We start from the raw sequence: 15,899 nt of genomic DNA, 5'->3' as shown, positions 1-15,899 counted from the left end.
AAACAGCAGTGTTTCTTTTCAGAATTCTTGCACAGTAATGAAGAGAATAGCCTAAACACTTTTAAGTAAATTTCTGGTTTCTATAGACCCCAAAGTATGTACACTCTTACCTAACTAGACGAATCTGGGAAATTTTAAAGAAAATCTTAGGTACTTGAGACTTAATTAGTGTTACACAAAATTATGCATTTCCTAAGCAAAGCACCATTGGTCGGTTGGCGTCCACACAGGAGGGATGGGGGCAGCAGAGAGAATATGAACAAGGCTGGAAGAGAGAGGTTGCTAGCAGACTAAACCAATAGAAATTATCCCTTCTTTTTCTGGTTCTAATTAAAAAACTGGCAATATTAAAAATGTCCATAATTAATTCGTAAGAAATTCAAGTGTCTTGCATGCCTCATAAAGTGATCTATCTTAAATGCATCTAAATTTCATATACATACCTATGTAAATAATCAATCATCTTCAAATATTTGAATATTTCCAACCATGTAGTTATTCAAGGAAATGTTCCACAAGGTCAATCTTAGCTTTTCATGGCATTCCACAGCTTCAAAACGAATGCACATTAATTCATAATCAAAATATTAATGTAACGCCACTGCAGAAGAATGACATGAACTTCCTAATCCATTAACGCATTTACAAAAGGCAGCTATACCACACAGTAATATAAATAAATATCATTAAAATGCAGTCACCTAACTTTAGGAATCTAGACTTTGTATTCTTATATTTAACTACTCAAATTGCCTGCATACACAATAAAAAATAATTCTATTCACAGGGATGGTGACACTACCACTCTCTCAAATTCCTAAACGCCAATCATTCAAAAAATAAAAACAGGGCAAAGACAAGTCATTAACAAAACAGTGTGGACATGCAAGGCAAACTATCAGGGTGCTGTTCACTCCAGCAACATTTCATTTTTAACAACCACATACCATTCTTCATTCATCCCTACAGCATTTATAACAGCACTTACAAAGCTGCCTCACATTGCTGTGGAAATGTATGGAATGAAATCAGGAAATAAGGCAGTAGACAGACGTGTAAGTCACTGAGCTAATGGACATGCAACAGCCTCGCACCAGCACACTGCACAAACCTCCACAAAGTCTGCAGGTTTCAGATGAAACAACTAGAAAATCTGATACTATATTTGAAAACCAATTATGAACCAGAATCATTTCAAGTTTTTAATATCTACTCATTTTTCCTTGTTTTGCATTTTCATTATTTGGGAAGTCTTTCAACAGTCAGAAATAGAAATGCATAGTATGTTTTGCAAGAATCATGTAATGTGAAACTGATGAAAGCTTTAATCTGTCATGTTTAACATTTATTTTCTATTATGAATCAAAACTAATGAACCGTAATTTTTAAATGAAATTATCAACATTACTGAAAAAAATTCTCATTATTCAGAAAGATATCATATCTTACATGCTTTAATTCACACTAAAATATTGCAAATAGTATAAAATCTTAATAACCCCAAGCAACTTCATTACATTGTAGTATTCCCTTCCTGTTACACCATAAATGGTGTGAACATGAGGCTTGCTTTACCTCAGACAAAAACACTTTATTTTGTAAAACATTTATGATATGCAATCCATAATGTACAGGTATTGTGAAAATGCAAATCCATATTTCACTGATGATACACAGCCTTTTATGGGAAATACATAAAGGAAAATGAGTTCATGAAAGTACACGTTGTCATACAAATCCAGCTAGTTCATGGTGAATTATATGTTATTCTGAATGTCACTCCTTTACTACAGTGTCATGCTTTATGAAAGGAAGTTCTAACAAAATTTTGTACATTTTCCCCCTTTAATATATTTCCATGCATTCAGCCAGTCTCACATCTTTTGTAATCATATTCTTGCACTGCATTTCATGCTTGGCCTCCCCAACATATTCATATATAATCTCTAGATCATTCACTTGTATGCATAACGTACTCAAACCCTACTTTGTAAACCTTTCATCATCCTGTATGTTTTATCTCTTCTATACTGATTGTTTCTTCTCATGTAATTATTTTCTATCATCTGACCCCTCTATATTTGTCATTTTCCTAATCATAATTAAACAGCAGAGAATCAATGTACAAGCTAGTGAGTGTATTTCTATCATAAACTAATGCCTTGTTACCTGTGGACTAATTCATATTCATATGTAACACATAATGTAAACAAAGCCAGGGACTTAGTTTGCCGGATTCTTTTCAAATGCTTAAACCTATTCTAATTATCAGCTTACAATCTGCTTCTTTCCAAACTTGGCATCATCTACTTCACCCTTCACTGTTTATCAGTATCATCAATGAAAATCTTAATGCTGTATTCCACTAAAATACTACCCAGTTATCTCCTGCATATCACAGAAAGACAGGAAGTAACTACGTAGGGAAAGAGCAGGAGGAAGCTGGAAATTATCCTCTTTTGTATACCCACTTTCTAAAAGTAGGAACAGAAGAAGGAGCCCAGAGAGGCTTAGTTTCTGGCATTGTCTTACTAAGGCAGAACAAGGTAAACTGGAAAAAGAAAGAAAATTGATAATAAGAATATGTCTTGCATAAAACCAACTTCACATGATATAATCTGAACTAGGCTGGGATTTACTTTACATTGTTAATATATATAATGCTTCGGTTATCTTTGTGCTGGACTGATTTAATGTACACAAGAAGAATCAAATGGAATATCCTTGCTCTCTACCAGCAATAATATGCATAACTAAATGCTTGGTAAACCAGACAACAGAGTGAGCAATTGTGCACATCTCTTCTACACCGTGTATTTACATCAAAAGAAGTTGATCTCACTAATCATTACTATAGTAGTTCCGTTAACTTTGTGAGTCAAAGCAACAAGTGGCAGTATGTTTCAGCTGTTATCTAATCATCCCAAAATTAGTATAATTCTGTTTACTACAATGAAGTTGATGGGCCTAAGAACATGAAGTATTTCTGAAAAGTATCACAGACCTCTGTCTATCATCTCCATTACATACTAATGCACACTTTTTTGCTGTCTGCATATCTATATGTATATATGCACACATACCCACATCCATATATCAAAGGAAAATATCATTAGTAAACAAAATCAAATCTAGATTCATATGCTTATAGATTCATTTTTATGCTGTACCACCTACAGCCAACAAGGGGCTCAGAAAAGATGGTTGATGTGAGTGCAAGACCTTCCCACAATAATGCTAGAGGAAAGTAAACTTATCAACGTCATTCACTCTTTCTCTTGCACATCAGCTGAAACACGAAGAAGTAAAAGCTCATAAATAAAAATGCACTGAGTGAAATTAAGCAAGATAGCAGGTTCAAATATCACAGTGATGATGAATGAGAGCATCAAGACTAAGTAGAAAGAATAATGTTAGCACAGAAGTACTGAGTAATCATAGGGAGAAAAGAACAATGAGGTAAACACATGAAACTGGAGCACACTTCCTGTATTAGAAAACAAAAATGAAACTCCAGAATACAGTGAAATTTCTACAAATGTGTTGAAAGAAATTAAAATAACAATAAAGTTATACAATCAACCTTATATGAATCATCACTAACAGTAAGATACCATTTTGTGATATAGAACGAAACAATAAGTCAGAGCAACACCCAAAATGGTGACAAATAATGAAGTAACACTAATGTTGTATACAGCATCAGAAGAAATACTATTAAGTACAAGTACACAGTGGTTAGTTAAAACTTATGCAATGGAAGGAAGTGGGGAAAAACTCCACAAAGATGATTACTACACAGAAATTATGACAACATAACGTACTGCTGAGATACCATTATCGAGAAAGCACTTGATATGAAAAAACTTATTAAAAGGATGCTGAAACTTTCAGCAGAATAACACATCAAGGTGAAGTTGTTATAATCAAGCAGGTAGTGCTTCAGCTGGTGATGATAGAGGGGAAATGAAATATGCAAATTAGAATTGGAAATTAGATGGCCAAAGAAAACAATCATGCCTGCAGATAACAAAATGCACATGCCAGACATAAACAATAAAAGCCTAGATGCAGATGTGAGTCATCCTAATGGAAAAAACAAAACAAGTCGCCAAATCAATGCAGGTCTTGATTACATGTGTGGAGTATACGTATGGTACTAATATGCCCAACTGTCTCAAGGTACATGGTGTGATAAAGGAATTGGCTCCATATGGCTATGTGATGTGTTCAACAAAAGGATCATGATGTATCAAATAAACAGAAAAGAAATGGCAAAGGGCAATACTGATGATGATGAAGATGAAGATATTGATATGTCTGATATCTGAGAGTGATAAGACTGATGACCAAAAAGATTATGATTCAGAAACTAATAGAGAACTGGGCGAAAAAGCAGGAGGTGAAAAGAAAAAACAACACAAAGACCTAAAAATAAAGAGATCAAGTAATTCAAAGGATATGATGAAAAAAAACATAAGAAATGGATGATAAAAAGCAACATTAACATTAGTTTACACGGATATGTAGATCTAGCTTGTGGAAACAGTCATCCTCCAATACGTAAAAAAATTTATACTACTCTGAAAACATTGGCACAAAGAAAGTAAATGACAGCAAGGCAGTATTATTAGGTACTGAGATATATGCTACAATCATGACAAATTTTGTGAATATAAGCAAGGAGATCCATGCAGATTTCTACATAAAAAAAATGAGAAAAGATGACATTAAAAATTATGAGAGGGATGAATAATCATGACAAAGACTGAAGGAAACTTAGCAGACAAAAGAAAAGAATGTGAATGGTGGAGAACTTGAAAACATGTTAAGGAAATGATTACAAACACAGACAAATGATTCCTTGAACCAAAACCATTTTGGGCAACACATGACATCAACAATAAAGCCTTAAGCCAAAAGCATATTTGGCCACAGTAAAATGACAGCACTAATATCTTTAGATTATATGGTAACAGCAATAATGCCTTAAATCAAAAACCCTTTTTGGTCAGGATATGACAAAAATAATGATGCCCGAAATCAAAACTCTTTTTTTTCAAGAAAGATTAATTGTGGTAACAACAACAAGAATAGAAATAATGAAACAAAAGGCAAATATGAGAGAATACTCAACTTCATGAATGTAAGTAATGACAAATTTTTAACTTTGTAAATATATGCTTCTCTTGCCTTTGTGAGGTAACATTAAGAACAGATGAAAAATGGCCTCATTTGCACACAGCAACTCTCTATAAGCATACATAACAATGTAAAAAAAGTTAGAGAATGACAAATAAACCATGGAAGATGGTACAGTATATGTGCAGTATATTTGAATGTTAAATGCTTAATGAGAGAAAATTTGCAGATAAATTTAGTAAATCATCTTAACTTATATGCTATGGGTAAAAATATTCTTAAAAACAAGACATAAACATGGTTCTATGAGAACAAAAGAAACAGCAGGCATTAAGCAATATGAAACTTCTTAACAAATATAAAAAAAAATGTATATCAAGGTAGAAGTGCTACGTACATACACAGCAAACTACAAGGAAAAACAAAGACTGACTAGTCATAAGAAATCAAATAAATTTTGACAAAACATAATATAGCTTAAATGATTTATTGTACTATCAACAAAAATATAAGAGACATTGAAAAGCTTGGAAATACCTGAACCAAAAGGTATAAGAGACAGTGAAAAGCTTGAAATACCTGAAATAAAAGTACTATGGTCTGGTACCATCAATTTCTAATTTATAGAATAGGATGAATGATGACCAGACTATGGCTGTGGATTTGAACAAAAAACAATGAGTAAAGAATCAGCAGGTGCAAGAGAGCAGTTGAAGGGACAGTCAACCTGATACAAGTTAATCCTACGACAACGTAAGACAATCATACTTTAGACCTTTTCTTCACAAATGATATGGCACTATTAACAGAAATTGAAGTATCTAAAACAGGTATATCAGATTACGAAGTTATGGAACTAAATCACACTTACTATATGAAAGGGGAAGTTAAAAAATAAGGTACAGCAAAAGGTGATGTTTGCAGAGTAAATTATTTGAATTTTCATTCTGACAAGAAAATGGAATGAAATAATTGAAATGATAACAAATATGACTTAGAATAGCATTTTTCAAAACAAAGACGTACATGCCAACTTGAAAACTTTCTATGAGACTATAAGAAACAGGTGATGGTTTAACACCATTTAAAAGAAAGTATGGAAAAAAGAAGATACCAAAAGGTAGAAAACAGCGGAAGAATAGAAGGGAGTGGAAAAATAATAAAAAAAGAACAACAGAAAAGCTTGAAGAAATAATAAATACTGATTCATATGCAAGAGATCACAAAATAAACAGAGATAATAATCAATACCAAGAAAAAAAAATCCAAAAGTATCACCCTCATGCACGAATAAAACGAAGAAAAAATTGACGTGTCAATAAAATTCTTTTTTCGGTACCAAAAGAATATCCAACTACTAATGATGAAATTCTAAATCAGTTTCATGAGAATGCCATCCCAGATGCTGAAGTATCCAAAAATGACATGACAATAGCTACACTGCAATTCATAAGAAAAAGATATCAAAAGTAAAATCAATTATGCATTATGGCAGAAAGCTCAGAAAATGGCTATAGTGTTACCAATACATAAAGAAGAGAATCTAAGTATCTGCTGTAACAATGTAAAGCAACAGGTCCAAAATCACATTTAATAAGTCTCTGAAAGAACTAATCTATCTCTCTATATCTCTGACCCCTGTTCCTTCCAGGGACTCCCTCAAGGAGATGGCCATGGCAAAAGAGTCCCCATAGCTGGTGAACTCTGGTGCCACTTCTTAGCCTTTAGTGCCTCACCCCTAGCAGGTCACTTGCAGAGGGCAACTCTAGCACAGCATTTCCAGAGGCTTCTACCTAATGTTCCTACCAACTTCTTTAACCCAGTATCTACGTAATGTTCCTGCCTAATGTTCCAACCTACTACATTTATCTAATGCTCCTGCATAATGCTCCTACCCATTACTACAACCTAATGCTCCTGTCTAATGTACCTATCTATTGCACCTACCATTTTACCAAAAGGCAAGGCTGGTGCATAGTGCTTACCATGAGTTGTGTGAATCAAGCGTTGTTAGGTGCTGTGGGTGACAAGAAGAGACTGCATGTTTGTGGACAGAATGCTAGCAGTCCACATGTAGATAGAAAAGACCATTCCCTGGGTCATAGGATTGCAACTTGACAATCAATGAAGTGTTGGCTCATTATGTAGCTGTAACTAATCCTCATGATACCCAGGTGGGTGGTACTGGTAATATACCTCCCTAGTCGATGGCTGCTTACCAACTACCAATTTCTAGATATCAAGCTATGAAGAAAAATACCATACACTTAAGGACCACCATGGATCAGTATCAGGCAAGAGTGCACCTAAAGACACATACGAAACTGTAATGCAAGGAGTGAAAATGGATACAGTTTTTCTTGACTTTGCTTAAGTGCTGAAGTACCTAACAAGGTAAACTATAACATATAATGTATTATCAGACAGAATAGCAAAACAATACATTCAAGGTAATCCAGGATGATACATCAAGCAACTTCTAAGAAACAGCAACTTCAGAGTAGATGTAAATGACACCACATCTTCAGAGAAGAATGTTTATCAGGTGAACTAGAAGGAGCAGCATTAGCTTGGATACTTTTTGCAAGAATGATATCTGACATATACATAAAGGAAAATATATTAGGGTGTTCTGCAAATGACAAAAGTGTAAGAAAGATGATAAGATATAATAGGATAACTGTGACACATTACATGGGGCAAACTGAAAAAAAGAGTGATTGGTGGGGAAGAAAATATGAAAGAAAAATGAGTCATCATAAATGAAGTAATCATATTTGTGAAGCAAGTACCAAATGAAGTGATAATAAGAACTTCACTAGGAAAGATAGAAAGCCAATGATGGAAAAATTCTCTGTTTATATGTGAGGCAAAATTTAACACTGATTTTGTTATATGGTCAACTAAAATACATGCTAAAACTAATAAATTGGAGAAAATTCGAAAACACTTTACAAGCATAACTGAGAAAACAGAAAATTTTTGGACTACCTGTTATGTGAAAGCTTAAAAGAACTTGAACTATATGGTCTATAAAGGAGTAAAATCAGATAAAAAATAATCCATGCAAAACAAGAAATTGAAGAAATTAAATACAATGTCCTGAAACTACACAACCTATAATATGGAAGAGATGTAGCAATCAATTGTGCATGAATCTCTTGGATAACATAACAGTAACATAACAGAGACACTAATCTAAAATATATACAAACTCAGCCTATGAGAGAAAGGTGTTTGTAGGTATATACTCTATATCTGGGACTTCAAGGTGTCCTTCCTGAGAGAGGAGACAGGCAAACAGTCCCCATTGTCCTTCCCATTGAGCATTCCTATATTTATGTATACATTTGGCAAGAAATTATGTTACCTTACCAAGCAGAATTAAAAGACTGCCCCTGCTTCACAGTTCAGCAACCTATACTGATGGATCCATCTTCCCCCACGAAATGCAACACTGGCAGAGGATAAACGCACTGCAATGACTCGAAAAGCTCTGAACAACCACCCTCCCAATCAAGTCTTAAACTCAACATGCACCTATCTCAAGGTGCACTCTCCAGGTATGTGTAAGTCGCTCTTTTGCATATGCATTCTGGATGCGACAATTCCCCATCACAAATACCCATCAAGCATGTCAAAGGCCCCTCATGGGGGCACTAAACACATGCTTCTTAAATGCCCAGCACTTACCTCACAAGGTCATGCACACATCACCACAATCATTGAACAGTGGTCCCACCTGGTAGACATGGCCAGCTTCCTGAGCATTTTTGGAGCCCAGAGATGAGAATCCTATGGTAGAAAGGTAAAGTAAGGTCAGAGAACTTTATTATGACTATGTGTTCTCTTCCTTGGACCAAGTGTTTGTTAGAATGGTATTAAGACCATTCCTATGTCACAAAGCAGCAATTTGTCACCAAACAGCAACTAGAATTCTCCATTCAAACTATCTAAATATGACAAACTTTATAAAGATTTTATACAGTCGTACAGCTGCCTACATTTTGTACCAATTCCAAGACATCAGCAGTTGTCAGGGTGATGTTAAAGTAAGAGTGTTAACGCTACTCAGGGTCACAGGATAAACAGTAATGTTCAGCTTTCTAAGCTAAGCTACAGGGAGAAGATAGTAATCATAAACTTGTCTATGTTTTGAATAGGGAAGCAGAAGGGAAGACAGGAGTAAAACTCTTAAAACAATATCAATACTGAAGAGTTCTCTGAAACTGGGAGGACTTAATAAACTCAAGAAGACAGCATAAATATTAGAAGGGAGAAGGCATGAAAAAATACTCCAGCAGTATCAGGAGAGTGGATAAATGGTACAAGCTAAGTGAAGATGCATTGAACACACAAAAGGTTCAATGAACTGTACGATAAAAAAAAAACAGTTAAGGGATAGGGCCTCAATAGTAAAAGACCTCCAGCCCACATGAGCACATGAGTAATCACATGCAGACATACTGTACACATACAGACTCCCCATACTGTGCAATTTACACACATACACACACATACACATAAACTTCATACTAAAATTTACTGTTAGTATTCAGCTCTAGCTAAATAATATGATAAAAACATAAATCATATTAGAGTAATGGTTAAACCAGATAATATATTCTTTGAGTAATGGTTAAACCAGATAATATATTCTTTTGGTATCCTTTTGTCGTATTAACATTTTCACTAACTCGTTTCTCTAGTATTACTTGTGTTACAGAAGTATGGCCATACTGTATATGTATTTTTCATAGTGACTACGTTATCCTATTCTACAGATTATCAGACGAGACATTTGAGACATTTCGTATTTGTATCATTCATGTACCATACTAATAACTGTCATCTATCATGATACTGTCTACTATAAATGTAAAAAAATTCTATTCTCTGTGGAGTGACAAACTTTTAAATGTTTTCATATATATATATATATATATATATATATATATATATATATATATATGATTCTGAGCTGGACTTGTTCTGACAACTTGAATATGATACCAATTAATGGAAAAAGATTCGTAGCAACTCCATCCCATATTCATAATAATGGAAAAGACAAAACTTAACACTAATCGCAAATTAAGAAACATTTTCAATCCCCCAAATTATCTTTACTGTGTCTGCTTGCTATGATATTAGATTTTTCATTCACAAAATGACCACTGTCAATGAGTGAAGCATCTGGGAAAGAAAAGAAAAAATTGGACTGTAAACCTTATTCATGCCTGGATTATGCATGATAATTACTCTCTGAATCCTTCTCAGTTTGTTCTGATGTTTGCGAGGCTCGGTGTATGTCCACAACTCTTTGCAGAGGTAGTGCTGTGCCGTTACCAGCCAAGGCAGTGCTGCCAGTGACAACAACACCATGTCCAGAGGGCCAACTGACCATCACCTCACCACACATCCACAGTCTCAACAATGCCCTCAACCCATTTCAACCATCTCAGGCTTTGGCTTTGATGACACAAACTTTGCATGCCCAAGGACTTTTGACTATGATCTAAGACTTCTGGACACTGTTCAGTAGCAAAATTCACAATCTAAATCAACATAACATTAACGATAAATCCAACAATAATATCAAAAATCTGAATACAAACATTACAACTGTAGATGAAGATTGGAGAGGTAATGAGTGGGTGAGTGTAAAATTTGAGGGTGGGATGGTAGGTGGGTTGTGGTGAGTGAGTCAGATGCACAGGGAAAGGGATATGTCTTGCTTCTTGGCTGGCCAGCACAGCAAACACTGTGCAGTCCAAGTCACAAGATGGCAGCACTCAATGCTCTAATATCTGAATGGAAGAAATTGAGTCAACTAGTAAAAAATTAAGCAATATGGCATAGGAATAATAAAAACCAGTATCCTAGAAAACTAGTTGTCTAACTATATACACAGGTTTAAAGTCTCTGGTATCAAGATTCACCTAAAAGGGCAATAACATCTCCAGTCTCAAAGTTCATCTAAAAACTTGGAAAAACAACAAGCAAAGTTCTCCCACAAGGAGCATGGGTAGCTGGGTATCACAAAGTGAACGTGCATACAGTACGAGCATCTGGTGGCGGTGGCCTCAACAGTCACAGTCTGGCCTCTTGTCCTCTACCACACCGCCCCACTTTGGCTCCCACACTGCACCATACACACCAATAGTCATATAAGCTCATCCTGGAGCAAAGCCCCATTTCTGCCTCTATAAAATAGTTGGGTGGTGGGCCATGATTTCAACCTGGCCTGTGGACACTACACCCCATGCTGCTGAGTCAGACCATGCAGAGCCTGAGGACGTGCAGGAGTGTGGTTGTGTGGCAGAGCTTTGGAGGGTCCTGGCTGAGGATCATTTAAGCTGTCCGGGGTGAAGGCTGTGGTGGCATGGGGACCCTGACTCCCACTTCCCGGGACCAACGAAGTCCCAGAGCCCTGCCGCAGCCCTCTGGAGGGTAGAACACCAGCTGCAGGCCCCGCTAGTGCATGAGGATTAATGTGGTGAAGAGTATGGAGGTGGTGGGAGGACGTGGTGTCTGTAGTGGACCCCTCACTGAGGACGCGGCCGTAACGAGGCCACCCACACCCTGAGATTACCGCCAGCACCAAGGACACCACCCCGCATGCACAGCCACAAAGCTGTAACAACATCACGCACACACTATTACTCAGTGGCTACACAAAAATTGGCTAAAAATGGTAGTTAGACAAAAGAGAGTTCTGGATATTGTCCAAAAAAATATTTGGGAAGCAACATTATCAGTGTTTCTACAACTTACCACTTCTCCTGATGAATAGAACTCATTGGAATCCAATCTGACAAATACATGATAAAAATGTTAAAGTACCTTACACAAAACAGAAATAAAGACGGTAGATTATAAGTGCGAACAGGAAATTTCTTGCACATTCACTACACACTTGAATACTATAAGCTAAACAAAATAAGGTAGTCCTCTACTAACAGACAGTTTTATTAAACTAAATCATAACTCTCAACAATTCTTATGAGTATCATAAGAAAGTATGCAAAAGTATGAATATTTGCTATGGGGCAACTAAAAACTAAAAAAATAGTTAAATTCAACCATAATATGCAATTAAAAACCATATATGTAATAGCCTGATTCATGTACCCCTGAAAAAGCTTCAATAATGTACTTCTGCAAGTGAAACAATCTATAACCTATGAAATAATATCAAAATTCATAAGAAAAGTTGGGTGTTCAGTTAAACAGGTTTCTGAGCTAATGTAACACTTCATTAAAACTTCATACTGATACAGATTAACTATCAACACTGTATGTACATGTACCAGATTCTAGTTGTGCTGATGCACATTCAATCAAGATACTTTATTCTAGTTGTGCTGATGCACATTCTATCAAGATAGTTTATCATAGTTGTCCTGATGCACATTCTGCCAAGATACTATATTCTAATTGTGCTCATGCACATTCTATCAAGATACTTTATTTTAGTTTTCCTGATGCACACTCAATCAAGATACTTTATTCTAGCTGACCTGATGCAAATTCTATCGAGATACTTTACTTGAGGGAGCTCCCGGAGGGGATGGGTATTAGAGATATAAATATACAGATTTACTGGGTCAATTCCAAATTTGTGTCAGTCCAAGTTAAGTAAAGGTCTGAATGTTGAAACAAAATTACAGTGATATATCAAGTCTAGCTTTGGTGTTTAATATCTCTGAGAGTGTAAGAGAAAACAAAAGTTTTGAAAACTTACCGATGTCGTTAGGAGCTGCTGCTTGGTCCACGCGGGGATCCAGGGATATGTGGTATGGTAGAGATGTAGCAAATGCAGGAGCAGTGAAGCTGATACCAAATAACACACACATACAAACACATAAATGACTGTTACCTGAAACAAACCAATTCACATTTCATTAAACTTTTCATTAACTTGTGTATCACAGCCATGTAAATAAGCAAAATAATAATGCTAATAGTACTCTGTAATCCACATCCTACACAGTTTCTCCTGCTGCATGGCTGGGTGATCCACACAGTCTTATGCCTATACCAGAATCTCTATATATTTTGTACAAACTTCTCCATATTGATATTTTTCACACAAATGAGCTCCTGCTACTCCTACTTTGTACCCTTCTGTGATACCTTCAGTCATCCTCTATACCTAATCCCATTCAATTCACTAAAATCCAGCTATTCCTTTTATGAGTGTATATTATCCCACTACCCCCTCTTTAATGTTATTAATTCTATGACTTTTACTTCATGCAACCTCCTAACTTCTTAACCAAAATAATGCATCTCAGCTGCCAGCTTTTTCCTACACTTTTTACAACACAAGTAAAGACAGCTTACGATGTTTCTTCTTTTTACTAATCTCTTCACAGAGTTTTGCACATCATTTAACATTCTTCCAAATGTCATATTTTCCATTCAAACGTTTTTGTAAAGTGTGCAATCAGAATATATAAATTATCTTAACCTTCAAAACCCAAGTCCATCTAGATGTACAGTACTATATATTCTACTTCCCTCTTCCTTCACAATATAACCTATTTATGATTACAATACTTCTTTTTCTTGCAATCCTAATACTTTCACAAGTGTTGTTATTCTCTGGCTTATTTTACAATCATTTCTGTAATGTACACATGCACCAACATCCAAAATTTCAATATTTTCAGCACTCACTATTACTTTACTACTAATTCCATTCCTCCCACCCCTATTTTTGTTATGGTATACATATCAAATAAAAGTGGCAATGTAAGACCCCTAATTGTACTCCAAATTTAACCTCAGCCTGTTTCTTAGTCATCAACTGATATTTCTAACATGTTTACTCCTCCTCTGGACACAACTGCACTGTCTAATAAGATAGTTATCCTAAAGGCAATTCCTCCTATTTCTTCTATAATCTGGGTTGTCTTGCAAGCAAGAGTATGAAATAATGCATACCAAAATATGGTCTGTCAGGTTTAATTGAAACCTTTTTGGGATAATGGTAGAGCGCATAGATTCTGAACAAAGATTCTGAGCCCAGGGTCTGAATGAGGGCACTGAACATGTTTCAAATGCAGGCTCTGGTGTTTGCTCAAATATTTCACTATACAAACAAAAGGCTTTCCTATGCATTTGAGATTCCTCCCAACTTACTTGCTGGATTCCTGCACTGCTCTATGCAGTTAAAGATTCTTATCTAAACCCATCCGGTAGGTCCAGTTGGGGGATTTTTCTGTTTGCTTATTTCACTTTCCCTGAAGTGTATTTGTTGTTTTTCTAACATCACTTGACAGCAATATGCTCTCTATCCTCTCTTATTTTTGCATCTGTCTTGCCTCTTCTTCTTTTTCCCTTCAACTATGCTCCCAAATGCAATAAAAGCTTTACCATCCAGCATTTACCAAGCTGGAATGCTCTTGTACCAGAATTTATATAATCTCTTATTAAAGTTTTTTTGCTGAATCAGAATTAGAAAAAACTGTTTCTAAACTTAAGGTCTTGCCAAATCTAAATTAGGGTAACTGGACACCATAAGGTATGAATATTCAAATTGAAATAATGAGAAAATTTATCAGTTTCCTATCAAAATGCTAACTGATTCGTACAGTTTGTTTTTTCTCCACCTCTACTGTTTTTTCAAAGTGTTATTAAAAAGAGCACTTATAAAAATACAGAAATTAGAACATCAACCCTTTCACCATGGCAGCTCTAATATCCACGGTCCAATGTGTAGGGAATATCCTTAAATATCCTAAAAGAAGTTCTTCATGAGTTTATCAATACATAAGTATTTTTGTCACAACCAAATATGATTACTAAGAGTTTTCATCACTAATATCCATTATCTTGTAAGAGCATTACGGCTTCATGACTTATTAGGTAATATTAGGGTGATCTCTTACTGGCCTCCTTGATAACCCCACACAGATTGACCAGAGAATGAAAAACATAAAGGCTGTAACAGCTAGTACAATGCTTGAAATGCCACAAACTAGAACTGATGGCTGTAGATTTCACCTTCAAGCATAAGTAGTTCATTTGAGAATTAAACCATCTTCAAGCAGAGATGGTTAATTCAAGAATTAACATCCACACTCAAACCACTATGAATAGAAAGAAAAATAGTGGGATATCTACATCATGGGTGGGGTGAATTGAATGTTTTTTTTTTTTTTTTTTTTGCTGCTGTCTCCCACGTTTGTGAGGTAGCACAAGGAAACAGACGAAAGAAATGGCCCAACCCACCCCCATACACATGTATATACATAAAATGTCCACACACTCAAATATACATACCTATACATCTCAATGTTCACATATATATACACACACAGACATATACATATATACACATGTACATAATTCATACTGTCTGCCTTTATTTATTCCCATCGCCACCTCACCACACATGGAATAACACCCCCTCCCCCCTCATGTGTGCGAGGTAGCACTAGGAAAAGACAACAAAGACCCCATTCGTTCAACACTCAGTCTCTAGCTGTCATGTAATAATGCCCGAAACCACAGCTCCCTTTCCACATCCAGGATTGAATGGGTAACAATATCTAATGTAAAAAATCCTTTAATATCTTATCTCTAAAAAAATTAAGAGCATATCCATAGACAATTCATTTTCATCCTGTAACCCTTGTAATGCTAATACTTAATTTTCATGATATCCACACTTCTAATCTTGTTCCTCCATTAACATTGTTCATCCATTCATTCGGGAATTTAAAGTCATATGAAATCCCCGGCTA

The 15,899-nt window shown here is 35.6% G+C and overlaps 1 protein-coding gene across 1 annotated transcript in view; it reads right to left on the bottom strand.

The window, feature by feature from the left end:
• Positions 1 to 10,272: 10,272 nt before the first annotated feature.
• The window catches only part of LOC139761142 (uncharacterized), a 59,867-nt gene continuing 54,240 nt past the window's right edge, over positions 10,273 to 15,899 (bottom strand). The window contains 2 exon segments of the mRNA XM_071685090.1: positions 10,273 to 11,779; positions 12,890 to 13,024. Coding sequence (XP_071541191.1) covers positions 11,399 to 11,779; positions 12,890 to 13,024 — 516 coding nt within the window. The 3' untranslated portion in view covers positions 10,273 to 11,398.

The sequence above is a fragment of the Panulirus ornatus genome, chromosome 39 (genome assembly GCF_036320965.1).
Source record: "Panulirus ornatus isolate Po-2019 chromosome 39, ASM3632096v1, whole genome shotgun sequence".
NCBI classification, from domain to species: domain Eukaryota; kingdom Metazoa; phylum Arthropoda; class Malacostraca; order Decapoda; family Palinuridae; genus Panulirus; species Panulirus ornatus.
The sequence above is the reverse complement of the archived record's forward strand: the minus strand, read 5'-3'. Positions and strand labels throughout refer to the sequence as shown.